General features: G+C 61.6%; 1 protein-coding gene across 1 annotated transcript; it reads left to right on the forward strand.

Annotated features, from left to right (window-relative positions):
- Positions 1-475: 475 nt before the first annotated feature.
- Positions 476-25,052, forward strand: APC2 (APC regulator of WNT signaling pathway 2; the record flags this gene model as incomplete). The annotated part of the gene is made up of 15 exons (XM_082836490.1): positions 476-529; positions 6,723-6,881; positions 7,028-7,118; positions 7,248-7,428; positions 8,302-8,410; positions 8,551-8,667; positions 9,323-9,400; positions 9,602-9,700; positions 10,228-10,618; positions 11,128-11,223; positions 15,181-15,320; positions 15,696-15,773; positions 15,917-16,033; positions 16,566-16,780; positions 20,150-25,052. 15 exons carry the CDS (start codon positions 476-478, stop codon positions 25,050-25,052), a joined length of 6,828 nt encoding a protein of 2,275 aa, XP_082692616.1.
- Positions 25,053-27,539: the final 2,487 nt, after the last annotated feature.

Consider the following 27,539-nt stretch of genomic DNA (forward strand, 5'->3'; position numbering starts at 1 on the left):
GCGCCCCCCTACGTCCCTTCGAGATCTCCGTCCTCCAGGGGACCCCTCCTACCCCGGGCCCACTTCCCAACACCGGACCGCCTCTCCAGCTCCCGTGAGAGCCCCTCCCTGCTCTTCCCTCGCCCCAAGGGACCCCTCCCGCGCCTCTCTAGGGCTCCCCAACCCCGTTGGACCCCCGCCCCTCCCCCCTCCTCCGCTCACGCTGGTCCCCGCCCCCATCTCCCTCACTCGGTATCTCCTCACGCCGCCCCTCCCAAGTCCTCAGTCCCTCGAGACTCCCTTCCCCCGCCCGGGAGGGCCCCCCAGTTCCCCCCTCTTTCGCCCCCTTCGCGTTAGAGTCCCCGCCTGCCCCGCCGTGTGACCCCCTCTCAGTCCCTTGCTCCGCGCAGGCGCAGGCTTCCCGGCCCGTCCCTCCCACCCCCACCCCCGGCGGCCGAGGGGCGGGGCGCAGACTGATTGAGGCGGCCGCGACTCCATGGGGCTCCTGGGGCTGCTGAGCCTGCTGCACTCGGCCTTCTTCGGGGACCAGGTAGGGCGCGGGGGTCCCGGCCGCGGGGCGTGGGGTCTGGCCGTGGGCGCGGCTGGGGCGGGAGAGCCGCAGCCCGGAATGGGGTGAGGACCGCGGGAACGGTGGTCGCGGCAGCGGGAGGCGCAAGGGCACGCGCAGGGAATCGCCAAGGGTCTGGGGTCTCGCGCAGTCGCTGTGGAGACCGTTGCCAGGGAAACCGCCTCAGGTTGTTCGCAGGGCTGGCAGCCCCTCCCCCGCGCCGCAGCCACAACCCCCCCCCAACTCCGGGTTTGCGCAGGCGCGGCCACGCCGGGCCCAGCCTTCTGCCTCCGAGACAGACCCCCGGACCCCTCCTCATTGCGCAGACCAGAAGACTGGCTACGGCGGGAGGGCTGCGGCGGGGGCGCTGCGGCGAGGACTCGCTCTGCCTAGGCTCCGCCGTGCGCGAGCGGGTGGGGGACCGTGCCACGCCCTACAGCTCTCCAGGCCTCAGTTTCCCCTTCTGGCCGCAGAGCGTAGGGCTGACTTAGATGTTCGCCCACGCGGATGTCCATAGTAATATCCATCCCACCGGGCCCGAGCGCTTTGCTGGCCTCCGAAATCTGAATTCTGGGGCTATAACATCCCCTCTTTAAGAGAAACTGAGGCTGGGAGGGTGCTGCGGGGAGCCCAAGGTCACGCCTTGAGCTGGGCTGGAGCCTGAGCGCGGGGCGGAGGCGCCCGCAGAGGGCACAGCCCAGAGGCCGGCGGGAGCTGTCCGCGGTGCTGAAGGGGCCTCAAGCCCGTCCGCTCCACGCCCGGGAAACTGAGGCCCAGAACCGTGGTCAGGCGACCCATCCCGGGTCGGGATTCGGGGACGCGGCCTGGACCAGCCGGCCCCACCCTTCCCCCACCTCCAGTGGCATTCTCTCCTCACCTGTCAGGGCCCTGCCCAGTCACCCAGCCTGAGCCGTCTCTGTGATCTCATGACCACCTGCTGCCTTTCTGCTCCCCTGTCCCCCACCCCCATCCAGCTCCGAGTCGGGGGACGCTCCTGGTTCCGCCCCCGGCCCCTGACACGGCGGAGGCTCAGTGGGGAAGAGGGGGGCGAATCAAGGGGGCAGAGATGCCCGGGGTCAGGCTCAGAAGGCCCAAGAATGAACCTGGCTGTGTGCCAGGCTCGGGGGGCGTTGTTTTATGGTGGCGATGGGGAGAATCGAGCCCTGTGCGGTAGAGGGAGCAGACGATACCAGGGAGGGAGACTGGGAAGAGGCCCCCCACTAGGCCTGGGCACCCCGAGATTGGGCCTGGGGTCCTGGGAGGCTCTGAGGGTTCCGAAGGCTCTTGTCTTTCTAGGATTTACAGTGATGCCCGATTCTGGCTGTGGCTCAAAGATTTACAGGGTCAAGGATTTGGGGTGGTGTCAGGGACGTGATGTTCCAGAGGCTTGCGGACAAGGGCATTTTGCCTTGGGGTCTCAGGCCTCATGTGCTCTCAACCTTCCAGGCCCCAGCCCCACCCAGAGTGGTGAGGAACGCCCAGGGAGGGCCTGGTTGGGCTTGCGCATGAACTCAAGCAACGTGCTCCCTGCCCTGAGCGTCAGTTTTCCCCTGTGAACGAGGACAAGACTGGCCATTGGACCCTCCAAGCCTCCTGCCAGCTCTAACGTTCTGGCTGAGAGGGGCCTGGAGAGCAGTGGCATCTAAGACTGGATGGGGGAGCTGAGACTTCGTCCCATGGGGGTTGGGGCAGGGATTCTCTAACCACCTCCCAGTGAACAAAATGGGAAACTGAGGCCATGCCCCAGGTCATGCAGGGGAGTCAAGGTGGAGCTGAAGTCGGCCCTGGGCTCTGTCCTCTCCCCGCCCCCATTCCAGCTTTGCCCAGTCTGCCCTGCTTTCCCGTGGTCAGCTCAGCCCCAGGACTCCTCCTTCTCTAAACGCCTCATCAGTTCCCTGGTCCAACCCCACCACCGAAGTCCATATGCCTTGAGTGGGCTCTGATCTCTCCTGGCTCCAGGCATTGTATGTGCTGTTCCCTCAGCCTGGAATGCTTTTCCCCTCCTTGATCCCATGCCCAGCTCTGATTCATGCTGAAGAGGCCCAGCACCGGTGTCCCCTTCTCAGTGCAGCCTTCCCAGCCTCTGGAAAGAGCCCTTCTGCCCACTGCACTCACTCCCGGGTCCCACAGGCTGGGGGCGGCTGTGTTTGGCTCCGGAGGCTCTGGAACACGCAAGGTCCAAGTTCTTTCGGCGCCCCCAGTGTTTTTGTCCCAGGGTGGGACACAAGGGGCCTCCTGCAGCCGTTCCAACAGGAGACACCATGGTAGCCGTGGTCCTTGTGTCCTTGGCTGCCCCTCCTGTCCTGTCCTTCCCTGCACCAGCCCTTACAAAGGCTGCAGCCACCTCCCCATTTTACAGAGGGAGAAACTGAGGGTCTCCAGGTGAACGACTTGCCCTGGCCCCCCAGCCAAGAGAAGACAGAGGCAAGCCCCAAAGCCATGTCATGTCTCCTTCGTCCTTTGGGCAGCAGGCGGCCTGAGCTGCAGCTGCAGATTCGGCCTCTGGGTGTTAAACCCTCAAGTGGCCTCCGGGGACCCACTGACGATCTGAGACAGCTGGGGACGGGTACTCCTGGGAGCCCAGCCCCCTCCCTCCTCTGGCTTCCCTTGTGCAAGGGTGAATTATGGGTCCCACAGGGGACAGACACAGAGAGTCAGAGATTCAGAGAATGTAGGAAGGGCCATGGAGTCACGGAGGCGCTGACACTCTGCCAGGCAGGGGGACAGGGAGAGATGTAGGGTCCCAGCGTGCCTGCCCATCCCCCACGCTCACCTCCCATGTCAGCCAGGACGCTCGACGGGGTGGTCCAGCTAGATCCCCAACCCTGGCCTGCCCTGACCCATCGGATCCAGGCCAGGCCGTATCCGTGGGGAGGGGCTTCCTGCCCCGCCCCTGGAGCTTCCCTCCCTCCACCCTAAGGTTCTGATGTAACACCCAAAACTGGATGGCTTACACTCAAATTCTGCAGATCCAGCCACTGCAGGTTCTGAAACGCCATTTCACCCCGAATGGAGTGGAGGACACAAGGTCATGGTCATTGGGAGGCTCCCTTCCCTAAGGGGGATTCACCCATACACACGCGCACGCACACACACACACACACCCCGCCGAACCCGCTCGGAGGCCCGAAGCCCCGCAGCCGCCGGCGGTCCCAGCCCCGGGCCGCCATTGGCTGTTGCCATGGCACCAGCCCATCTTCCCGTGCCGCCATTGGCCGCCGCGCCTGCATCCCGCATCCTCCCCCGCGCGCTGTGGTCTCGCCCAGCGCCCGGAGTGGCGGCGCCGCCTGGCGAGGCCCGGACTGGGCTTTGTCTAACGCGGAGTCCTCGTCCGCCCCGCCGAAACCCCGGAGCCCTGGAGCCCGCGCCCCGCGGCCGCCCCAGCCCCGGAGGACTGGGAACTTGGGCGGGGCCGGCGTAGCTGCGCGGAGGGAGGAACCCCCAGGCCCTCGGCACCGCAGCCAGCCCAACCCCAGTGAGATAAAGTAAGCGGGCGCCTTCCCTGGGTGGAGGGCAGCGCGGGTGCGGCCTCCGCCTTGCCGGAGTCTCTGTCCTTTTCTCTCTGCCGCGCCTGTAAGCACACAGGCTGGAGCCTCCGTTTCTTCAGGGCGGAGCCAGAGGAGAAACTGTGTCCCAGGGAGGTGGGCGTCTGCGTCGCTGCAGTTGATCCCATGCAAACACCCACTCACAGGTGTCAATACCCAGACCTCCCAGAGTCTTCGGACAAGCCACTGTGTGTCTTGGGGAATGGTGCTGCACCTCTCTGGGTGGCAGCTTAACTAGAGGACGTGCGGCCCCTCACTGTCATTCAGACAAAACCCCTAGCTATTGGTGCTTTCCTATCGGTGCACACATCTCGGATGCGGTCCCCCGAGGCAGCCTGGGGGTGAGGGGCAGACAGGAGGGAGGAGGTGGCCTGTGACGATGGCAGGAGTTAGGAGAGGTGCTCCGGGCAGGAGAACTGCATGTGAAATGGCCTGGGGGAAAGAGAGCTGCCGGTGGCAGTGATGCGGGCTGTAAGCAGAGGGCTCACAGCTTATGCTGAGGGCACTGGGGAGCCGTGGAGGCATTGGCGCAGGGGAGAAATGGAATCCAACTCGCAACTTGCCCTCTGTCTGTGCATGAAAAGGGGATCGTGGGAGGCCGGGAAGAGGCTGGAGAGGCTGCCCTGGGAGGGGCCAGCTGGGTAGATCTTGAGGGGCTGGTGGGAGTGTGGTGTTGGGGACCCAGGTTGGAATGGGAGGGAGCCTGATGCGTGGCCCTGCTACCAAGTTCAGTCTGATGGGGACGCAGGAGTGACCACTGGGTCACTCCTGTGGGGGGAGTGAAAGGTCTGAGGCTCGGTCTGGGCCATTCCAGAAGAGCCCCTTGGGGGCAGCCTGGGGAGAGGGCCCCAGGAGGGGTCTGGGTTTGCCGAGTGGGAGGGGCATGCACAGGACTAGTGCTTCCCCCTGGCTGGGCATGGCATGGTGGCCTCAGCCAGGACACAGGGCCCCAGCCCATCCCCAGGGATCTTGCCACAGCGCCAGTGGGTCCTGATCCCCAGCTGGGACCCCCGACTGAGCCTCGGGCAGGATCAGTATCAGGGTAAGAGAGGGGACTGTGGTCCTCAGGCGCCAGCCTCCCCCACCTGACACACTGTCACCCATGGGACTGTCCTGTCTGCTCCATGACCACCATCCCACCTGGCCCTCTAGTCGGCCCATAAGATAAGCCTGGTAGACCGAGTTCTCCCCATTCCTCAGATGTGCAAACCGAGGCCTGCAGCGGGAGAGGGGCTTGTGTGCTTCCAGCACTGCCTGGACTTGTGACCACTTCCAGGACAGGGTCTGGGTCCCAGTCATGCCTGCTGCGTCCCCCCAGGCTCAGTTTCTCTCTCCGGGAACAGTCGAATGCTGATCCTTGAGGCTCAAGGCTCAGGACTGTGACAAGGTGTCAGATGACAAGGCCAGGCACGCAGTAGGTCCTCTGAGTGGTTAGAATGGACTGACTCCTCCTTGGGGCCGAGCCCCCCCTACCCCTACTCCAGGCCCAGCTGTGCCCACAGTGGGTGGGGGGGCTCCTGGGGGGAAGGAGAGGGAGAATGAGTGAGCGAGTGAAGGAATGGGTGTGCCCCGGTGGTGGAGGGAGAGGGAAGGGGCAGGTGCCCCCCTGCGGGCAGGGGCGGCTGACTGATTTGGGGAGGGGGCTCAGGCAGGCAGGGGGAGGGGGCTCCCAGGGAGGAGGTGGCGGAGGGGATGGGCTGCCATTGGTGCATCTCAGACAAAGGCGGAGGGAGGGGGTGAGGGCTGATGGGAAGGGAACAAAGAGGAAAGGGGGGCCGGTGGTGGGACGGCTCGGTCAAGAGGGCCAAGCCAGGGAGGAGACACCGGCTAGCTGGACAGAGGGAGGAGGCTGGGCTGTAGCAAGAAGGGCAGCCAGACACACAAAGAGCAAGTGGCAGTGGCGGCTCCAGGGGCGGGGGCAGGGGCCTCCGGGGGCTCTAGGGACAGAGCGCTGACCGGAGGGGCATCAGGGCCGAGCAGATAGCTACTCCGGATCCAGCCGCTGCTGGAGGGGGTGTCCGGGCTGCAGACCCCCAGGATGACTACGGTGGGTTTGTGTCTGGCTGGCTGGCTGTCCAGCTGCTGGGGCCACCATCAGCCCGTCCATCGCTTTCTTAGAACCTTCACGGCGTTCTTATTGGCCAGCATCTGGGCCAGCTGGTAGTCTGTCCACCCAGCCTCTGGGCGGCTGTGCTCATTCAGGAGAGGGTCCTGGCTGTCCGTCCATCTGTCTGTTTGTCTCTCTCTCTCTGGCTGTGTGTCTCTGAGCCTGGTGGCATTGGGCTGGTGAGTCCCCCTGCCAGTTTCAACTGTCTGGCTGTCCGTCTGTGTGTCTAAAAGCCCCACAGTGAGGGCCAGTGTCTGTCTGTGTCTTGTCTGTTGGTCAGTTCAGCTGTCTGTCTGAACACCTCTCCGACAGTTCTGTCCCTCTGTCTCCCGTTGTCCCTGCCTATGTCCGTCACTCCAACTGCCAGGCCGTCTGTCCCCCAGATTCCCTGGGCCAGCACCATCCCGTCTGCAGCAGTCCACGCCAGCCACCCCTGCCTGAGACCCAACCCAGGGCTGGAACTTAGGTCGAGGGCCGCCCCCTACCCAGACCCTCAGATCATCCCTCTCTCCCGTGGGCCCAGGCGCTGCAGGAGCTGAAGATGACGAGCTCCGTGGCGCCCTACGAGCAGCTGGTGCGGCAGGTGGAGGCCTTGAAGGCCGAGAACAGTCACCTGAGGCAGGAGCTTCGGGATAACTCAAGCCACTTGTCCAAGCTGGAGACAGAAACGTCGGGCATGAAGGTGCGAGGGGAGGCTGGGCGGAGGACGTGGACCCGGGTCACAGGGACAAACACCAGGGCGCTGGGCCCAGGGATGGGCAGGCAGGACAGGGGCATCTCACAGGGGGCTGGACCACTGACCGCTCTCTTTCCGGCCTCCATGTTCAGGAGGTCCTGAAGCACTTGCAGGGCAAGCTGGAGCAGGAGGCCCGCGTGCTGGTGTCCTCGGGGCAGACCGAGGTGCTGGAGCAGCTGAAAGGTGAGGGGGCTGGCCTGGGGACCCCCCCCCCGCACGTTGGGGCCAACCCTGGTCCGCTTCCTGAGGGAGCTGGGAGGAGGGGGCGCAGGGGGTGTGCTGACGTCAGCCTCTCCCTCTGCGCCCATCCAGCCCTGCAGATGGACATCACCAGCCTGTACAACCTCAAGTTCCAGCCCCCGGCTCTGGTCCCTGAGCCCACTGCCCGGACCCCCGAGGGAAGCCCGGTGCACAGCTCTGGGCCCTCCAAGGACAGCTTTGGGGAGCTGAGTCGGGCCACCATCCAGCTGCTGGAGGAACTGGACCGGGAACGGTGAGATGGCGGGGAACCTTGCCACAGGCAGTGGTCACAAGGCTCCACCCACATCATGAGCCCCCTTGCCCACTCCCTGCCCCATCCGCATGTGGTGCCTCAGCCCCCTTTCCTGGCCCAACTGACCTCAGCTGGAGGACAAGGGCGGGGGGGGGGTGTTCCTGGCAGAGGGGAAGGCTCCTGGGAGACGTCCCCAGGGGTCCTGGACACACAGGCGTCACCAGGGACAGGGCTGTGTCCAGTGCCAGGGCTCACAGTCAGGCCTGGAGCCAGAGAGACTCAAGGCAGCCTTTGTGGAGAAAGGGCTGCGGCCCAAGAAACCTGGGCTTGAGGCCAGAAGGAGGAGGCAGGGTCTGGGTGCCTAGCTCAGCTCAGCTGCGTTGTGCGCGGTCAGACGGGGAAGTTCTGGAGCAGCCTGGAGTTAAGTCCATGCTTTGCTACCTGACCTCAAGCAAGAACCCTAGCCCCTGCCAGCCTCAGACTTCTGCTCTGTAAAATGGGAATAGCAGTGTCTCCTCACAGGGTGTGAAGAGGGAGACTCTACTGCACCTGGAGCAATCCGAGCCTGAAGTTTGCCCTGTGTAGGCTAGAGGGAGATTAGCCGGTGTTCGAGAGGTGTTAGAACAGCCTCCTCAGAGCCTTTCTCCGAGGACCAAAATTTACAAAGGAGTTACCTTTTTTACTTTCAAATAACTTCTGCACTCCATCCCCACCCCAGTGCCAGGGGCACCACGGGCGAGAATTTGCCACACTACCTATTAAACTTGGCACCCAGTAAGCACCCCAGAAGTGATTACAAAAGTCAGGGTAAACAAACACGTGGCAACGTCTCCCGCTCTGTGAGCCCGCGTCCACCGACCGGCCCTCCGCCAGGTGTTTCCTATTGAATGAGATCGAGAAGGAGGAGAAGGAGAAGCTCTGGTATTACTCACAGCTGCAGGGCCTATCCAAGCGCCTGGACGAACTCCCGCACGTGGAGACGGTGAGCGCGCGGAGCTGCCCGGGATTTTGCAGTGCCCCGCCCCGCCCCGCCCATAGCGGGGGGCGGAGTGGAGCGGAGGCCCAGCCCTCGCCCGGGTATCGCCCCCCCTCAGCTCACCGAGGCCCACCCGCCCCTCCCAGCAGTTCTCGATGCAGATGGATCTGATCCGGCAGCAGCTGGAGTTCGAAGCCCAGCACATCCGTTCGCTGATGGAGGAGCGCTTCGGCACCTCGGACGAGATGGTGCAGCGGGCGCAGGTGCGGCTGGGGCGGAGCCTGGGCGGAGCCATACACCAGCGGGAGGATCAGAGCGCAGATATTGTTGTGGGAGGAGCGCAGATATTGTTAATGGGCGGGGTTATATGCCTGCGGGCGAATCACAGGACAGAGACTCCTGCGGGTGGGGCCTGACGCAGGAAGCGGAGCCAGAGTTAAGAGCGGAGTGTGAGCGGAGCCAAGGGGGGCTTAGCGCAGACCCCGGCTCAGAGGACAGAGTCCCAGAACGATAGGGACGGGGCGACCAGTGCGAGGAACCGAGTCTGACCAAGACTTGGGCGTTGACAGTCAAATGGCGGGACCAAGTCAGAAAATAGGTGGGTCCGGAGGGATGGCCTGGGGTTTAAGTTGTCGGCGGGGCCAGAGCCTGGGCTTGAGGGTTGGACCTTGGGTGGGATCAGGAAGTGGAGTCAGATAACTGGGGGGGGGGGTGCGGGTGTTGAGAGTGGGTGGGCCATATCAAGGAGGAGGCGGGGTCAGAGCCCAGTGGGGAGTTTTGGCAATGGATGGGGCCAAACCAGGGACTGGGTGGAGTCAGCATGGGGCAGGATTTGGACTGGGGACGGGGCCATATTGGGAGTGTGGGCGGAGTCGGAGCTGGGTGGGATTTCCTCAGTGTGCCCTTTCTCCCACGCAGATCCGTGCTTCCCGCCTGGAGCAGATAGACAAGGAATTGCTATCGGCACAGGACCGGGTGCAACAGACCGAGCCCCAGGTACCAGGAGGGGCGAAGTCAGAGCCCTAGTGCGTGGTGACAGCCCCAGGCAGCAGGGAGACCCCCAGGCCCTGCCCAGGGTTCAGGAATCCGTCTGCGGCCCCCGCCACATCGTCGTGGGGGTAGGGCAGGCATCAGCAGCCTGGGCGCTTTGTGGGGTGCCCCTGGGCGGAACCCGCAGGCCTGGCGTTCTCCCCACAGGCCTTGCTGGCAGTGAAGTCGATGCCGATGGATGAGGACCCAGAGGCCGAGGTCCCCACGCACCCTGAGGATGGTGCCCCTCAGCCGGGCAACAGCAAGGTGAGGGGAGTCCGGGGGGGGATGCTGAGAGACGGGGTGGGGGCAGTGGCGGCCGGCTGGGTTGGGATACACAGTGAAGTGGGTCCAGCATCCCTGCTGCATTTGAAGGCCCCTCCCTCTCCAGGCCGCCCTAAAGCATCCCCAGGTGTGGGAGGGTCATCCTGAGTTGGAGTGAGTCGGGAGGTTGGGTTGTGGTGCGGAGCCTGGCGTGCGTGTGTATACCTGTTCTGTATATTTGAGGGGCACTCTGGACTTAGATGTAGGGGGCCACCCCTAGGAGTACTGGTGAGGCTGATGGGGTGGACATTTGGCTCTCATGGGCTGGGGGCATCTCTGCAGTGGTGTGTGCGTGTGTGTGTGTGTTGCTCCCCGGGAGGATGCAGGGTGAGGGTAGTGGGGTGAGCAAGAGATTCTCCTGGGCTGAAGTCATAGGACTCTCATCCGTTTAGGGGGAGTGCAGGTGGGCCCGTCTGGGGCCAGGTGAGCCAGGCGGGGCTCCCCACCCTGACATCTCCTGCCCCTCGCAGGTGGAGGTGGTCTTCTGGCTGCTGTCCATGCTGGCGACGCGTGACCAGGAGGACACGGCACGGACGCTGCTCGCCATGTCCAGCTCACCTGAGAGCTGCGTGGCCATGCGCCGCTCGGGCTGCCTGCCGCTGCTGCTGCAGATCCTGCACGGCACCGAGGCCGGGGCTGGGGGTCGCAACGGGACCCCAGGGGCGCCGGGAGCCAAGGATGCGCGCATGCGCGCCAACGCAGCGCTGCACAACATCGTCTTCTCCCAGCCGGACCAGGGTCTGGCGCGCAAGGAAATGCGCGTCCTGCACGTGCTCGAGCAGATCCGTGCCTACTGTGAGACCTGCTGGGACTGGCTGCAGGCCCGGGACGGTGGGCCCGAGGGCAGCGGCGCCGGCGGCGGTGAGTGAGTGAGCAGCTTCTGTGCGCTGGGCGGCAGCCTGGGCTCCCCGGGTGCCAGGGCAGCACCGCTGGCAGTAACAGCGGCCTCTGGCTTTTGCCGGGCACCTGCTCTGTGCCACGCGCCGGCTGAGGCCTCCTGGGAACCTGTGAAGACAGACTGGCAAAGGGATAGCCACAAGGTGGACGCTCAAGAAACGGTCGTTGATTGAATGGATAGATTGTAGTTAACCCTCGAAAGGCGGGGGCAGAGTTTGAGATTCCTAGCTGTTGGGGCCGCCTGCAAAGTTAGTATCAGATGCTAAGCACCAGGCTGGGTGAGGCAGGCCCCTCCTTGTTCACTTCAGAGGGGCTGATGCTCTGGGGGTGACCCCGCGCGCCCGGCGGGCAGCACTTTGTAAAGCTCCAGGTCTTGGCAGGTCTGCAGGGTGGAGACTGCAGGGAGGGGCGGGGACCCACCAGGCGACGTTTCCTGCAGTGGAAGGGCTCTGACCCGGTCCCCTTGCCCACAGCCCCGGTCCCCATCGAGCCACAGATCTGCCAGGCCACCTGCGCCGTGATGAAGCTGTCCTTCGACGAGGAATACCGCCGTGCCATGAACGAGCTGGGTGAGTGCCCCTCGCCGCCCCTGCGAGCTGGAGCTACCCCTGATCTGGACGGCCTCCGGGCCTCACCCAGTGCAGGGCAGATTCTCGGCACTAGTGGTCCTGGGGCTCAGAGAACAGGGGAGAGGCCGGGAAGGCAGGAGAAAAGGTGAATCGGAGCTACTGGGTGGTCGAGGCGGAGCGACCCTGTGAAGTTTTAGGTTTGGGAGTACTGCAGCATCTTTTCCGCATAAAAGTAATCAAAACATGGGGAAAGGAAACATCAAGGGCCAAACGAGGCACTACTTCTCACCCAGCAGATGGTCAAACCAAAGGTTCTGTAAGGTCTCACGTGGTCCGGCCACATAGACTCGGGCGCTCGAAACCCAGTGTGGGTGTGGGGGGGAGCGCCCAGGCGCAGCCTTTCCGGGAGGGGCATCTGGAGTGGCAGACATTTTACAAGAGGGCACAGGTCTGGAGTCCTTCCTCCGCCAGCCGGTCCAGGGACGGCTGGAGGTTACCAAGCTCCTTCCCAGAGGCCTGCACACTCAGTGCTATGTTGGTAATTCCACGAAGATGCGATCTGCCTTTTTCACTCTCGTGCGCATGTGTGTTCAGAGGGGTTTTTCCAGGCACCCCTACTCTGAGGACCGCTGGGCTGTGCGTTCTGGGGTTACAAGATTTCTCCGTTTTCATTTCTAGTGTGGTAAATATTTTTTGTTTATTGAAGTATAGTTGATTTACAATATTGTGTTCGTTTTAGGTGTAAAGGGATGCAGTTACATATACATTCTTTTTTTATATCCTTTTCCATTATGGTTTATCACAGGATATTGAATATGGTTCCCTGTGCTCTACAGTAGGACCTTGTTGTGTATCTATCCTATATATAATAGTTTACATCTGCTAACCCCAGCCTCCCACTCCATCCCTCCCCCCAACCCCCTCCCCCCTGGCAACCATAAGTCTCTTCTCTGTGCCCATGAGTCTGTTTCTGTTTTGTAGGTAAGTTCATTTGTGTCATATTTTAGATGCCACATAAAAGTGACATCATATGGTATTTGTCTGACATACTTTACTTAGTATGATAATCTCTGGGCTCATCCATGTTGCTGCAAATGGCATTATTTCATTCTTTTTTTTAAGGCCGAGTAATATTCCATTGTATCTATATATACCACATTTTCTTTATCCACTCATCAGTCAATGGACATTTAGGTTGCTTCCATGTCTTGGCTATTGTAAATGGTGCTGCTATGAACACAGGGGTGCATGTATCTTTTCAAATTCTAGTTTTGTCCGGGTATATGCTCAGGAGTGGGATTGCTGGATCATATAGTAACTCTATTTTTAGTTGTTTAAGGATCCTCCATACTGTTCTCCATAATGGCTGCACCAACTTACATCCCCACCAACAGTGTAGGAGGGTTCCCTTTTCTCCACACCCTCCCCAGCATTTGTTATTTGTAGACGTTTTAACGATGGCCATTCTGACGGGTGTGAGGTGGTAGCTCCTGGTAGTTTTGATTTGCCTTTCTCTAAGAATTAGTGACGTCGAGCATCTTTGCACGTGCCTCTTGGCCATCTGTATGTCTTCCTTGGAGAAATGTCTATTTAGGTCTTCTGCCCACTTTTCGATTGGGATGTTTGTTTTGTTGTTGGTGGCAGTATGATAAATATTGAGCTGTAACCCAAGTGAACTCTTTGGGGGTCCTCAAAAAAATGTTCAGCGTGTACAGGGGTCCCGAGATGGAAATGCTGGCATGTCACTGGTGTCTGTCAGTCAGGCAAGGGATGCGTGATGAGCTGAGTGGCTCATCCGGTGAACGTGCCCCACGCACAGTTCAGTTCAACCTCTTTTTCCCTATTGTTATTTTTTTCCTTTGTGTGGGTTCCCGGGAGTGGAGTTTCCAGATTAAGAAGCAAAAAGGCTTTGGAAGCTCCCCACTCCGACTTATAATTACGTATTTAAACATTTTTAAATTTTAATTTTTTTTGGCCACGCTGCAGAGCTTATGGGATCTTAGTTCCCCAATCAGGGATTGAACCTGGGCCCTCAGCAGTGAAAGCACCGAGTCCTAACCACTGGACCGCCAGGGAATTCCCTAAACATTTTTTTAAACTGTGGTAAATTATATGTAACATAAAATTTACTGTCTTAACCATCTTTAATCTTATCTTCCCAAACTGAAACCCTGTCCCCATTAACCACTCAGCCCCCCATCCCCCTCCCCAGCCCCTGGCAACCACGAACCCATGCTCTGTGTCTGTGGTTCTGCCTGTTCTGGACGTTTCCCATCAATGGAATCACACACTCTGTGTCTGGCTTCTCTCACTGAGCATCGTGTTCTCCGGGTCCGTCCATGTGGTAGCGAGGGTCAGGGCTTCACCCCTTTTCGTGGCTGAGGGACGTCCCCGTGTGTGGAGGGACACGGTGTGTTTCTCCATCATCTGGTGATGGACACTCAGGCTGTTTCCACCTTCTGGCTGTTGTGACTCGTGCTGCTGTGCACACACACGTACAGGTTCGCTTTGGAAGTTTGTAGGTTTGTGTTGCTAAGCCCCTTCCCCAGGGCGGTCCCCACTGGCGTGCTCTTCGGCAAAACTGCCTCATCGGTCCCGGGTCCTGAGGACGATCCTGTTGCCGAACAAGGGGGAAGGGCTGCGTGTGTTTGGGTTCCTGCAGGTTCTTTCCCTTCTGCTCCCGCTGACCATTTACTCTTTAAAAAAAATTATTTATTTGGCTGCACCAGGTCTTAGTTGCAGCATGCAGAATCTTTTTTTTTTAACTAAAAAAATTTTTTTGGCTGCGTTGGGGTCTTTGTTGCTGCGCGTGGGCTTTCTCTAGTGCGGCAAGCAGGGGCTGCTCTTCGTTGTGGTGCACGGGCTTCTTCTCATTGCGGTGGCTTCTCTTGTTGCGGAGCACGGGCTCTAGGCGCACGGGCTTCAGTAGTTGTGGCACATGGGCTCAGTGGTTGTGGCTTGCGGCTTGCGGGCTTTAGAGCACAGGCTCAATAGTTGTGGTGTACGGGCTTAGTTCCTCCGCGGCATGTGGGATCTTCCTGGACCAGGGCTCGAACCCGTGTCCCCTGCATTGGCAGGTGGATTCTTAACCACTGCGCCACCAGGTAAGTCCCCATGCAGAATCTTTTAGTTGGGGCATGCAGGCTTTTAGTTGCAGCATGTGGGATCTAGTTCCCTGACCAGGAATCGAACCCCGGGCACCCCTTGCTTTGGAAGCATGGAGTCTTAACCGCTGGACCACCAGGGAAGTCCCGACCATTTACTCTTTGTAAAGTGAGAACCCAGTTGTCCTAGTGAGTAAAGAACTGTGTGTGCAGGAACCTCCCTGGCGGTCCAGTGGTTAAGAGTCCGTGCTTCCACTGCAGGGGCCGCGGGTCTGATCCCGGGTCGGGGAACTAAGATCCCACATGCTGTGTGGCATGGCCAAAAAATTAAAAAAGTAAAAAAAAGTCGCGTGTGTGGGGCATCAGCAGTGGCTCCTGAGCACACGCCCTCTGGTCCGTCCTGGGGACGCAGCAGGGCAGCCACCAGCCCTGCCCTCAGCGGCTTGCTGGCTAATGCTTTGGGAACTTCTCATCTGGGGAGTTGGGGGCTTCCCTGAGGAAGTCACCCTTGAGCAGAAGGGGACCCAGGAGACTGGGTGAACAGTGGGGAAGAGCATCCCGGGCAGAGGGAACAGCATGTGCAAAGGCCCGGCAGCCGGACGAAGTGTGACTGGGGGCTGAGGGCAGAAAAGAGGCGGGTGTGAAGGCACAGGGCACGCAGGGGGCTGGGCCAGCCAGGCTGCCTGGAGGAGGTGTCCTCAGAGTTGGGCTTCAAAGGTGGGCTTGAGGAGAGCAGATCGGAGGGAGGGGAGGGCGTATAGGTAGAGTGAGCTGTGCGGGCAGAAGCTGGGAGGTGGGCAGGCGGGGTGGTGAGGGGCGCCCCCCTGCCCCCAGCCCTGCCATGTCCGCACAGGTGGGCTGCAGGCCGTGGCGGAGTTACTGCAGGTCGACTATGAGATGCACAAGATGACACGGGACCCTCTCAACCTGGCCCTGCGCCGATACGCCGGCATGACCCTCACCAACCTAACCTTCGGGGACGTCGCCAACAAGGTGCCTGGGTGGGCCGGCGGGTGGGCCAGCATCCCCCAGGCCAAGACCTGGTGGCCTCCTCCCCGCCTCGAAGCAGCACTGAGAGGCGGGGACAGGCGGGGAGACTGAGGCCTGGGGTCCAGGCCACCATCCTCTTGGCCCCTTTGCTGCCACCCCTGTGGAGCGGGGGCCTCTGGGCCTGGGCAGGGTGTCTGCGCCTGCCGGAGCCTCAGTCTTCTCATCAGAGCAACAGGGCGAGTGCTCTCCCTCCGCTGTGGTGGTGAAGATGGGGTGGGAGGTGAGGTTTGAGCTCCAGCACATAGTAGGTGCTCAGTCAACGCGGCAGGTGCACCCCCCCACCCCCCGCCATGGCATGACTCCCGTGTCACCCCACAGGCCGCACTGTGCGCCCGCCGGGGCTGCATGGAGGCCATCGTGGCCCAGCTGGCGTCCGAGAGTGAGGAGCTGCACCAGGTACCCGGGGGGCTGTGGTGCTGCCGGGGGTGAGGGGCAACCCTGGGCTCTGCCACCTGCCGCCGTGGGGCTTGCGGGTGGGCCCTGTGAGCCACCCTGGAAGCCGGGCCCGGGCCCAGACAGCCTGTCCTGCACTCGCCCAGGTGGTGTCCAGCATCCTGCGCAACCTGTCCTGGAGGGCGGACATCAACAGCAAGAAGGTGCTGAGGGAGGTGGGCAGCATGACGGCCCTGATGCAGTGCGTCCTGCGAGCCTCCAAGGTGGGCACCGGGTGGGGTGGCGGGGGCCACGTTTGCGGGGTGCCAGCCACGTGGCTGGGAGGCACTGGCAGCAGGTGGTGAGTTCGCCACCTTGGGGGGAAGTCAAGCCAGACGGACAACCCACCGCCTGGCAGCGGGTCCAGGCCGGGGGCTTCCAACCCAAAAGACCTTGCTGTGGCCGGCTGTGTTACTTTTTTTTTTTTTGTGGTACGCGGGCCTCTCACTGTTGTGGCCTCTCCCGTTGCGGAGCACAGGCTCCAGACGCGCAGGCTCAGCGGCCATGGCTCACGGGCCCAGCCGCTCCACGGCATGTGGGATCTTCCCGGACCGGGGCACGAACCCGCGTCCCCTGCATCGGCAGGCGGACTCTCAACCACTGCGCCACCAGGGAAGCCCCTGGTTGTGTTACTTTTGACTTCTACTCGAAGAGGCATTTGGGTGCCTTGTGTCGGCGCCTCGAGGGAGAGGGCCCGGGGGTGGGTGGGGCTGGGGACCCGCCGCTGACCCCCTCCTGCTCCTGCCCTGTGCCCAGGAGTCCACCCTGAAGAGCGTGCTCAGCGCCCTGTGGAACCTCTCAGCGCACAGCACGGAGAACAAGGCCGCCATCTGCCAGGTGGATGGCGCCCTGGGCTTCCTGGTCAGCACACTGACCTACAAGTGCCAGAGCAACTCGCTGGCCATCATCGAGAGTGGAGGCGGCATCCTGCGCAACGTGTCCAGCCTCATTGCCACCCGTGAGGACTACAGGTCAGCAGGGGGCACGGGGGAGGGTGCTGGGCAGGTGGAGCCCAGGAGCAGCTGGCGTGGGGCTGGCGGCTCCCCCTCGGCGCTGAACCACGGGGAGCCTCACCTCGTCCACCCGCGAATGGGTCGGCACGACGCATCCCCGGTCGCTGACTGTTTTTAGTATAAATACATCCTCAATACTGCCTGGGATATACTCGTACCACAATTTAAATTAACTTAGTAAAAATATACGTAGCATTCTAAGTCATATTAATAATGCTTTTTCTTTTTCAAACTATTATGCGCTAAGTAGTAAACAAAGATTATTCTTCATTAACATACATATTAACTTCTTACTAGGTAACGTTAACAGTAAGTAATGCTTCTAACGTATGAAATACGTAACCATTAAAAAGTATAAATACATCCCAAATAATGCATGGGATATACTTGCGCTAAAGATTTTACCAATTAAAATAAAACATTATTTATTAATAATGCTAATAACTAACAAACAATACTTAGATTTCAGTTTACTTTAAAAGTACTATCTTTAGTATAAATACATCCCAAACACCGCACGGGATATACTTGTACTAAATTGTAAATTAACATAGTAAGCATATACATAATTTTCTAAATAATAATCATAAATACTTGTTCTTTATTAAAATATTCACTAATCAACATTAATAAATAAAACAATGCTTATTCTTCATTAGCATAACTATTACCTATTAGGTAACATTAATAATAAGTAATACTTCTAATGTATGAAAATACATAGCTATTAAAAAGTATACGAATATTGCAAATATTGCGTGGGATATACTGAATTTTAAATTAAATTATTAAAAATAAAAATGCAGGGCTTCCCTGGTGGCGCAGTGATTGAGAGTCTGCCTGCCAATGCAGGGGGACGCGGGTTCGTCCCCCGTTCCGGGAAGATGCCACATGCCGCTGAGCGGCTGGGCCCGTGAGCCATGGCTGCTGAGCCTGCGCGTCCGGAGCCTGTGCTCCGCAATGGGAGAGGCCACAACAGTGAGAGGCCCGCGTACCGCAAAAAACAAAACAAAACAAAACAAAACACATTACTTTCTAAATAATAGTAAAAATATGTTCTTTATTAAAATGAATAATTTGTTAATACTACTAATAAATAATGCTTCAGATTTATGAAAACACATAACTTTTAAAAAGCATATCCTAAACACTGCATGGGATGTGCTTGTGCTAAAGACTTTATCAATTAAATTAAAACATTAATTTACTAATTATGCTAATAATTAACAAACAATACTTAGATTTTTGTTATCTTTTATTTTTTTTAATTTTTAATTTTTTTTTTTTTTGCGGTACGCGGGCCTCTCACTGTTGTGGCCTCTCCCGTTGCGGAGCACAGGCTCCGGACGCGCAGGCTCAGCGGCCACGGCTCACGGGCCCAGCCGCTCCGCGGCATGTGGGATCTTCCCGGACAGGGGCACGAACCTGTGTCCCCTGCATCGGCAGGCGGACTCTCAACCACTGCGCCACCAGGGAAGCCCTTTGTTATCTTTTAAAAACACTACCTTTAGTATATTCCCGAATGTTGCATGGGAGGTACTTGTGCTAAAGATCTTACCAAGTAAAATAAAACATTTATTTACTAGTAATGCCAATAATTAAGAAACAATACTTAGTATTTTTAAAAGCAAACAGCAATGTGTCTTTAGTATACCCCAAATATCACAAGATTTAGATGCCCTAAAATGAGTTATACTATACACTACTATACATAAAATAGGAAATCAACAGGACCTACTGTGTAGCACAGGGAACTCCAATCAATAGTCTGTAATAACCTAAATGGGAAAAGAATCTGAAAAAGAAAGGATATATGTACATGTATAACTGAATCACTTAGCTGTACACCTGAAAGTAACACAACACTGTAAATCAGCTGTACTCCAATGTAAAATAAAAATTAAAGAAATAAAATGATATGGTTTTAATGAAATTTCATTTTAAATAGTAAGTAACAGGGGCTTCCCTGGTGGCGCAGTGGTTGACAGTCCGCCTACCGATGCAGGGGACACGGGTTCGTGTTCTGCTCCGGAAATATCCCACATGCCGCTGAGCGGCTGGGCCCGTGAGCCATGGCTGCTGAACCTGTGTGTCCGGAGCCTGTGCTCAGAAACAGGAAAGGCCACAACAAACAAACAAAAAAAAACACAACACATTATTTTGTAAATAATGGTAAAAATGTGTTCTTTGTTAAAATAAATAAAATTATTTGTTAATACTACTAATAAGTAATGCTTGAGTTGTATGAAAACACATAACTTTGAAAAAATATATCCTAAATACTGCATGGGATACGCTTGTGCTAAAGACTTTATCAATTAAATTAAAACGCTGATTTACTAATTATGCTAATAATTAACAAACAATACTTAGATTTCTGTTTTCTTTTAAAAACACTATCTTTAGTACATTCTCGAATGTTGCATGGGAGGTACTTGTGCTAAAGATCTTACCAAGTAAAATAAAACATTTATTTACTAGTGATGACAATAATTAAGAAACAATGCTTAGTATTTTTAAAAGCAAACAGAAATCTGTCTTCAGTATATCCTAAATATCACAAGATTTAGATGCCCTAAAATGAGTTATACTATACACTACTATACATAAAATAGGAAATCAACAGGACCTACTGTGTAGCACAGGGAACTCCAATCAATAGTCTGTAATATCCTAAATGGGAAAAGAATCTGAAAAAGAACAGATATATGTATATGTATAACTGAATCACTTAGCTGTACACCTGAAAGTAACACAACACTGTAAATCAGCTGTACTCCAATGTAAAATAAAAATTAAAGAAATAAAATGAGATGGTTTTAATGAAATTTCATTTTAAATAATAAGTAATAGGGGCTTCCCAGGTGTCGCACTGGTTGAGAGTCCGCCTGCAGATGCAGGGGACACGGGTTCGTGCCCTGGTCCGGCCGTGAGCCATGGCTGCTGAGCCTGTGTGTCCAGAGCCTATGCTCCGCAACGGGAGAGGCCACAGCAATGAGAGGGCCGCGTAGCGGGGAAAAAAAAAAAAAAAAGAAAAAGTAAATAATAAGTAATGTTAACACATTAGTATTGTTTCATAAATAGTTTGTTGAGATTAATAAATGAAACCTTTCACACAAGTACAGCACATTCAATGTTTGAGGTATGCTTTTACTAAAAATGTATCCCTTCCTTTGAAATGCAATGTTACCTGGGCACTTTCCGTTTTGACTTGCCCCACGTGGCCACGGTCCTGCCGGCGGGCGGGTGTCCGGTGGGCTGGGGTCCGGGCTGGGCGGGGGTCTGACACACCCCTCCCGCCCCTCCTCACCCCTCCGGCCCCCGCAGGCAGGTGCTGCGGGACCACAACTGCCTGCAGACGCTGCTGCAGCACCTGACGTCGCACAGCCTGACCATCGTGAGCAACGCATGTGGCACGCTCTGGAACCTGTCGGCCCGCAGCGCCAGTGACCAGGAGCTGCTGTGGGACCTGGGTGCTGTGGGCATGCTGCGCAACCTGGTGCACTCCAAGCACAAGATGATCGCCATGGGCAGCGCCGCCGCCCTGCGCAACCTGCTGGCCCACCGGCCCGCCAAGTACCAGGCGGCAGCCACTGCCGTCTCCCCCAGCGCCTGTGCACCCAGCCTGTACGTGCGCAAGCAGCGGGCGCTGGAGGCTGCGCTGGACGCGCGGCACCTGGCGCAGGCACTTGACCACCTGGAGAAGCAAGGCCTGCCCGAGGCCGAGGCCGCCTCCAAGAAGCCGCTGCCGCCCCTGCGCCACCTGGATGGCCTGGCCCAGGACTACGCTTCCGACTCGGGCTGCTTCGATGATGACGACGCACCCTCCCTGGCCACCGCCGCTGCCGCCACCGCCGAGCCCGCCAGCCCCGCCGTGCTGCCCCTCTTCCTGGGCAGCCCCTTCCTGCAGGGCCAGGCGCTGGCCCGCACCCCGCCCGCCCGCCGGGGCGGCCTGGAGTCCGAGAAGGAGGCCGGCAGGGAGGCAGCTGTGGCAGCCAGGGCCAAGGCCAAGCTGGCACTGGCAGTGGCGCGCATCGACCGGCTGGTGGAGGACATCTCGGCCCTGCACACCTCGTCTGACGACAGCTTCAGCCTCAGCTCTGGGGATCCCGGGCAGGAGGCCCCACGGGAGGGCCGTGCGCACTCCTGCTCCCCTTGCCGGGGGCCCGAGGCAGGGCGGCGAGAGGCCGGCAGCCGGGCTCACCCGCTGCTGCGGATCAAGGCGGCCCACGCCAGCCTCTCAAACGACAGTCTTAACAGCGGCAGCACCAGTGACGGGCACTGTCCCCGCGAGCACTCGCAGCCCTGCTCGCTGGCCGCGCTGGCCGAGCACTGCGAGGGACCCTTGTGCGGCCAGGCGCGGCCCAGCCGGCTTGACCTCAACCTGCCCAGCGGCCAGGTTGAGCCCAAGGCCCGGGACACCGCGGCCACAGATGCCCGCGTGTGCACCATCAAGCTGTCGCCCACCTACCAGCATGTGCCGCTGCTTGAGGGCACCACCAGAGCGGGCGCGGGGTCCCTGGCCCCCAGGGCCCGGAAACAGGCCTGGCTGCCCGCAGAGGACCTAAGCAAGGTGCCCGAGAAGCTGGCGGTGGAGAAGGCGCCCCTCTGCCTATCCCGCTGCAGCTCCCTGTCCTCACTGTCCTCGGCCGGCCGCCCAGGGCCCAGTGAGGCCGGGGACCTGGATGACAGCGACTCGTCCCTGGAGGGGCTGGAGGAGGCTGGCCCCAGCGAGGCCGGGCTGGACGGGGCCTGGCAGGGGCCGGGCTCCGCCTCCCTGCCCATGGCCATCCCGGTGCCTCAGCGGGGCCGGGGCCTGGGGGTGGAGGACGCCACGCCGTCCAGCTCGTCTGAGAACTGCGTACAGGAGACGCCGCTGGTGCTGAGCCGCTGCAGCTCGGTCAGCTCGCTGGGCAGCTTCGAGAGCCCATCCATTGCCAGCTCCGTCGCCAGCGATCCGTGCAGCGGGCTGGGCAGCGGTACAGTCAGCCCCAGCGAGCTGCCCGACAGCCCTGGGCAGACCATGCCACCGAGCCGCAGCAAGACGCCCCCGCCGGCCCCCGCGCCGCCGGGCGAGCGTGAGGTCACCCAGTTCAGCCTGCAGTGGGAGAGCTACGTGAAGCGCTTCCTGGACATTGCCGACTGCCGGGAGCGCTGCCGGCTACCGTCTGAGCTGGACGCGGGCAGCGTGCGCTTCACCGTGGAGAAGCCCGACGAGAACTTCTCGTGTGCTTCCAGCCTGAGTGCGCTGGCCCTGCATGAGCTCTATGTGCAGAAGGACGTGGAGCTGCGGCTGCTGCCCCCGGCCTGCCCTGAGCGCAGCAGTGCGGGAGGCGTGGGCCCCGGGCACCGCCGGCGGGACGAGGCCAGTGGCCGCCTCGAAGGGCCAACATCCACCGACCGGGACCTGGAACTGCTGCGCGAGTGCCTGGGTGGGACCGTGCCCGCCCGGCTCCGCAAGGTGGCCTCGGCGCTGGTGCCTGGCCACCGCACCCTGCCCGTGCCCGTCTACATGCTGGTGCCCGCCCCGGCACGGGAGGATGAGTCCTGCACCGACTCGGCCGAGGGCACGCCGGTCACCTTCTCCAGCACCACCTCCCTCAGCGAGGAGACACTGCAGGGACCCCCCGGGGATGGCGGGCCTGCGCAGGGGCAGAAGGCTGCGGGCCATGCTGCCCCCACCAGGCAGCCCGCCGGGCACCGGCACAGGGCGGGGGACACGGGCCGGAGCACAGAGCAGCCCCGGGGGGCTGGCAGGAGCCGCGCAGGGCTGGAGCTGCCCCTCTGCCGGCCCCCTAGCGCCTGCAGAGACAGGGACAGCTCCCGCCCGGGCCAGGCGCGTGGGGACGGGGCCCTGCAGTCTCTGTGCCTCACGACGCCCACCGAGGAGGCCGTGTACTGCTTCTACGGCAACGAATCAGACGAAGAGCCGTCCGCGGCAGCGGCGGTGGCACCCCCGCGGCGGGCATCTGCGATCCCCCGCGCGGTGAAGAGGGAGTACCCGGCTGGTGGCAGGAAGGAGGTGCAGGCCGTGCCCAAGGTCGCGCCGCCCAAGGCTGCCACGCCCAAGGTCGCGCCGCCAGCCCGGGCTCAGCCCAGTCTCATCGCTGATGAGACGCCACCATGCTACTCCCTGAGCTCCTCCGCCAGCTCCCTGAGCGAGCCTGAGCCCTTTGAGCGCGCAGCCAGCCGGCCCCGAGCCCGCGAGCCAGGGGTCACCAAGGACCCAGGCCCCGGGGGCAGGCGGGACAGCGCCCCCCGCCCGCGGGCCGAGGCAGACCTGCTCCGGCGCTGCACTGGCTCAGCCGTGCCCAGGCGCCGGCCCCAGGTGTCTGGCCCAGGGTGCCGCCAGTCCAGAGCGGTGCAGCAGGAGAAGAGGCCAGCAGAGGGGCCCCGGGAGCACAGTGAGGAGGCAGCGGGCTCGGACCACGCCTCAGACCTGGACAGCGTCGAGTGGCGCGCCATCCAGGAGGGGGCCAACTCCATCGTCACGTGGCTACACCAGGCAGCGGCGGCAGCCACCCACGAGGCCTCCTCTGAGTCCGACTCCGTTCTGTCCTTTGCCTCAGGGCGGTCGGTGGGCTCCACCCTGCAGCTTCCCCTGCACAGGAAGGGTCGAAGGCCAAGGGCAGAGGGTCAGGCGGGCAGTGCCATGCGGCCAGAGAAACGGGACAGGGCTCTGGCCCAGCGCAGCAGCGGCCTGGAGAAGCCACGTGGCACTCAGAAGGCCGCGTCCGGGGTGCCAGCCGTGCTCCGGGGACGGACAGTGATCTACATGCCCAGCCCAGCCACCCGGGCCCAGCCCAAAGGTGCCCCTGGGCCCCGCAATGTGCCGAGAAAGACGGGAGTCCCAAGTCCAGTGCAGCCAGCAGCCCCCGCCAAAATCCCTGGCCCCGGGCAGCAGCGGTCTCGAAGCCTGCACCGACCCGGCAAGATCTCGGAGCTGGCGGCGCTGAGCCCCCCTCAGAGGAGTGCCACGCCACCTGCCCGCCTCGCCAAGACCCCCTCGTCGAGCTCCTCCCAGACCTCCCCGGCCTCACAGCCTCTGCCGAGGAGGTCACCCCCGGCCACCCAGGCCACAGGAACCCTGCCCGGCCCCAGGGCCTCCCCCGCAACCAAGACTCCTGCCCGGGCCCTGCTGGCCAAGCAGCACAAGACACAGAAGTCGCCCGTGCGGATCCCCTTCATGCAGAGACCCACCCGGCGGGGGCCGCCACCCCTGGCCAAGGCAGCCCCGGAACCAGGTCCAAGGGCCCGAGGGGGCCGCCCAGGGCTCGTGCGTGTGGCCTCCGCCCGCTCCAGCGGCAGCGTGGCCTCCGCCCGCTCCAGTGGCAGCGAGGCCTCCGACCGCTCCGGTTTCCGGAGGCAGCTGACCTTCATCAAGGAGTCGCCGGGCCTGCTGCGCCGCCGACGCACCGAACTGTCCGCCACCGAGGCCGCCACCCCGGCTGCCCAGGCAGGCCTGACCCGCCGCGGCCGGCCCGCGCTACCCGCCGTCTTCCTATGCTCCTCGCGCTGTGATGAGCTGCGGGCGGCCCCCCGGCAGGCTCCCGCCCCCCAGCGGCCCCCCATGGCCCGGCCCGGCCTGGGCGAGCGGCCGCCCCGGCGCACCAGCTCTGAGAGCCCGTCTCGCCTGCCCGTCCGCACGCCAGCCGCCCGGCCTGATACGGTCAAGCGCTACGCCTCCCTGCCTCACATCAGTGTGGCCCGCGGGCCCGACGCCCCCGTGCCTGTGGCAGACAACGCACCCCGCAGCAGCACCGGGGAGGCCGCGCCGGGCACCACGTGGCGTCGCATCCGGGACGAGGACGTTCCGCACATCCTGCGGAGCACGCTGCCCCCCCGCGCCCTGCCCCTGCTGGGCTCCTCACCGGAGGACGGCCCCACAGGCCCTCCGCAGCGCAAGACCAGCGACGCCGTGGTCCAGACCGAGGACTTCGCAGCTACCAAGACCAACTCGAGCACGTCCCCGAGCCTGGAGAGCTGGGTGACCCCACAGGCCACGACCGGCGGCGCCCCCTCCCTCCTACTCGGCAGCGACGTGGACGGGCCGGGCCCCGCCAAGGCGCCCGCCCCCAGCCCCTTCGTCCCCGCCAGCCGACACGGTTCCCCCAGCCGCTCCGCCCGCGTCCCCCCCTTCAACTACGTGCCCAGCCCCATGGTGGTAGCCACCACTGACTCTGCCGTGGAGAAAGCCCCCGCCCCCGCCCCTACCGGCCTCCTGGGATAGTGGCCGGGGCTGGCCTTCCAGAACGTCCTCTCCCGGCCCAGGGCCGTCTGGCTGCCCCGAGGGTGGACCACCCGCCTGCCCACCCGGGCCCCGCCCTCTGAGCCTCTGCCCTGCCCGTACGGGCCCCACCCTCACTGCGTAGGCGCTTGCTTCCATGCCCAGGGGGCTCTGCAAGGAAAGTGAGCTGCAGGGTGGACCTTGCGTCCCCGCCAGGGGGTGCCTACGAGGGCGCTGTCCCAGCCTGGCCCCCACGCGGAGACCACCCTCCTGGCTGGGGCTGTCCTCGGCAGTGCCCTCCTGGGCTCCTGACTCCACCGGGCCCAGCATCAGCACCACACCCCCTCCCCTCCCCTCCGGGGAGCCGCAGGGAGGTGACAGTGCCCGCCCGCCGACGTGGGGGACGGGAGCCTGCCAGCTGGGGGCATTGGCAGGCAACCATGGCAGAGCAGGAAGCCTGTAATTACGGGCAAGGCTGAGTAATTTGTTCACCAGGGCTTAGCCTGTTGGCCTGCCTGTTCAGCCTCAGCGGGGGGCACTGGGGAGGGGCGTGGTTGAGCCCCACAGAAAGGCAGCCCCACCCGAGACGGCGAGTGTAGGGAGCCTGGAGCACCCCGGGACTGGCCGGGGGTGGTCTGGACACAGCATCCCCGCAATCCTCGTAAGGAACATGGAGAGGCAGGCGTGCAGCGAGGGCTCTGGCCGAGGCAGGCGGGGCACCGAGGGGAGGCCGGGGCCCGGCTGACCGCCCCGCCGCCGGGCCTGGACTGCACTCTGAGGACGTCCCGGGAGGCGCCCGCCCGGCGCCCGGCCCCCGGCCTTTCCCTTTTCGATCTCAACCTCCTTTGCGACGTGGGAAGCCCTGGATCTGTGGGCTCCGTGCGGGCACGGCCTCCTCCCTGAGGTCCAGCACAGCTGTGGGACTTGGAGCGGGGGCCCTGGAGCCCACAGGTGCTGGAGGGAGCTGGTCCCAGAGGAGGCAGAGGGGGAGCCCCGGCATACCTGCACGAAGAGCCGCCCACCGCCTCCCTGCAGAACCCAGCTCTGGGCGGGGCTGCTCTCGGTCGCCCCGCGGATCTAAAGTCACAGTCGCCCTGCAGAGCTGCTCCTGGGGCCGGGGACCCTGTGCCGGCATCTGTCCCTTCTCTGGGAGGAGGGGGAGCAGGGCTGAGTCAAGAGGAGGTGCTGGAGGGGCCCCATCTCCACCCCGGGCACCACCGACTGTCCCTCCCCTCCCTCGGACACCGCCGCTGCTGAGACACACAGACTGCAACCTCTCCCTCACACCCGACACACCGTCCTGCAGGACAGGCGCCAGGACTCTGCCTGAGGGCCTGAATGCAGCACGCGAGAAGGGCTGCACCACGTGCCCCTCCTGTGGAGGGCCAGCCGGCAGCAGCGAAGGAGGCCAGGGGCTGAGCAGGGTGCCAGGGACCGGGCCCCCAGGCGGATCACGATCAGATGCGTCTCAGATACAGGCCGCCCCCAGTCCCCGTCAGTAGCCAGAAGGGCGGGACTGGGGGGGTCTTCCGAGCGCCTTCTTAGATATGGGGGCTGAAGGATGCTGCCCACCACCACCATGGGCCAGCCTCCCCTGGAAAAGGGGGACCCACCCCAGCTCGCCCAGCCGTGAGGGCCGGGGTGGGAGCCCCCCGCACTGGGAGACCCGGGCGGCGCTCTGGCCGCTGTGTGCCTGTCTCCCCACGTGGGCCGTGGGGCGAACTCCCAGAGCTACCTCTCGGCGAGCAGCGCAGCCACCGTGACTGGGGGCAGAGGACCCTCCCCGGCCGCCCCCGCTGCCCTCTGTCTGGCCCAGGCGTTCTCTCCCCAGGCCGGGGCCATCCTGTCAGGGCCACCTCTGCCTTTTCCAACCCCTGCAGCGGGGCCAGCCATGCCTCATCACCCAGCCCAGCAGGCCAATGGGGGCCCAGGGCCCTGAGAAGATGCGCTTCCTGGAGGAAGGCACTGGCGGTTGCTGGACAGTCGTCTGCGGCAGGAGCTGGAGGACCAAAGTCTGAAGCCCTCAGGATGCCGCCCGGCCACCCGCTGAGGGGACACAGGACACCCACTCCCGGACCTGGGCCCAGGAGCAGACGGACACCACGAGCTGGGTGCTGGATTCGGTGCATCACCTGACCCCTGCCACCCTGCCGGCTGCCGCCCGAGCCCAGCTGTCTAGGCTCCCCCTCCACCCTGCATCTCCCTCCTGGGTCTGCAGTGCCACCGGACATGTGTAAATACGTACAGCCCCGTCCCATCCTGTCCCCCCAACTGTAAAGCCATCATCTGGCGGAAGGAGGCCGCGGAACCAGGCGTCTCACATGCACCTTTAATAAACAGCTGTTGAGTTGCGCTCCACAATGCCTGCGCCCGTCTCCAGGGGGGACAAGCCAGGGTGGGGGTCCACGTGCCGCCTGCAGAGCCTCGCTCCCCACAACCGCGAGGACACGAGGGGACGCCCAAGGGCTGAGCCCCAGCGTGACCCGGGGG

Source organism: Leucopleurus acutus (assembly GCF_964270905.1).
Source record: "Leucopleurus acutus genome assembly, chromosome: 3".
NCBI lineage: Eukaryota > Metazoa > Chordata > Mammalia > Artiodactyla > Delphinidae > Leucopleurus > Leucopleurus acutus.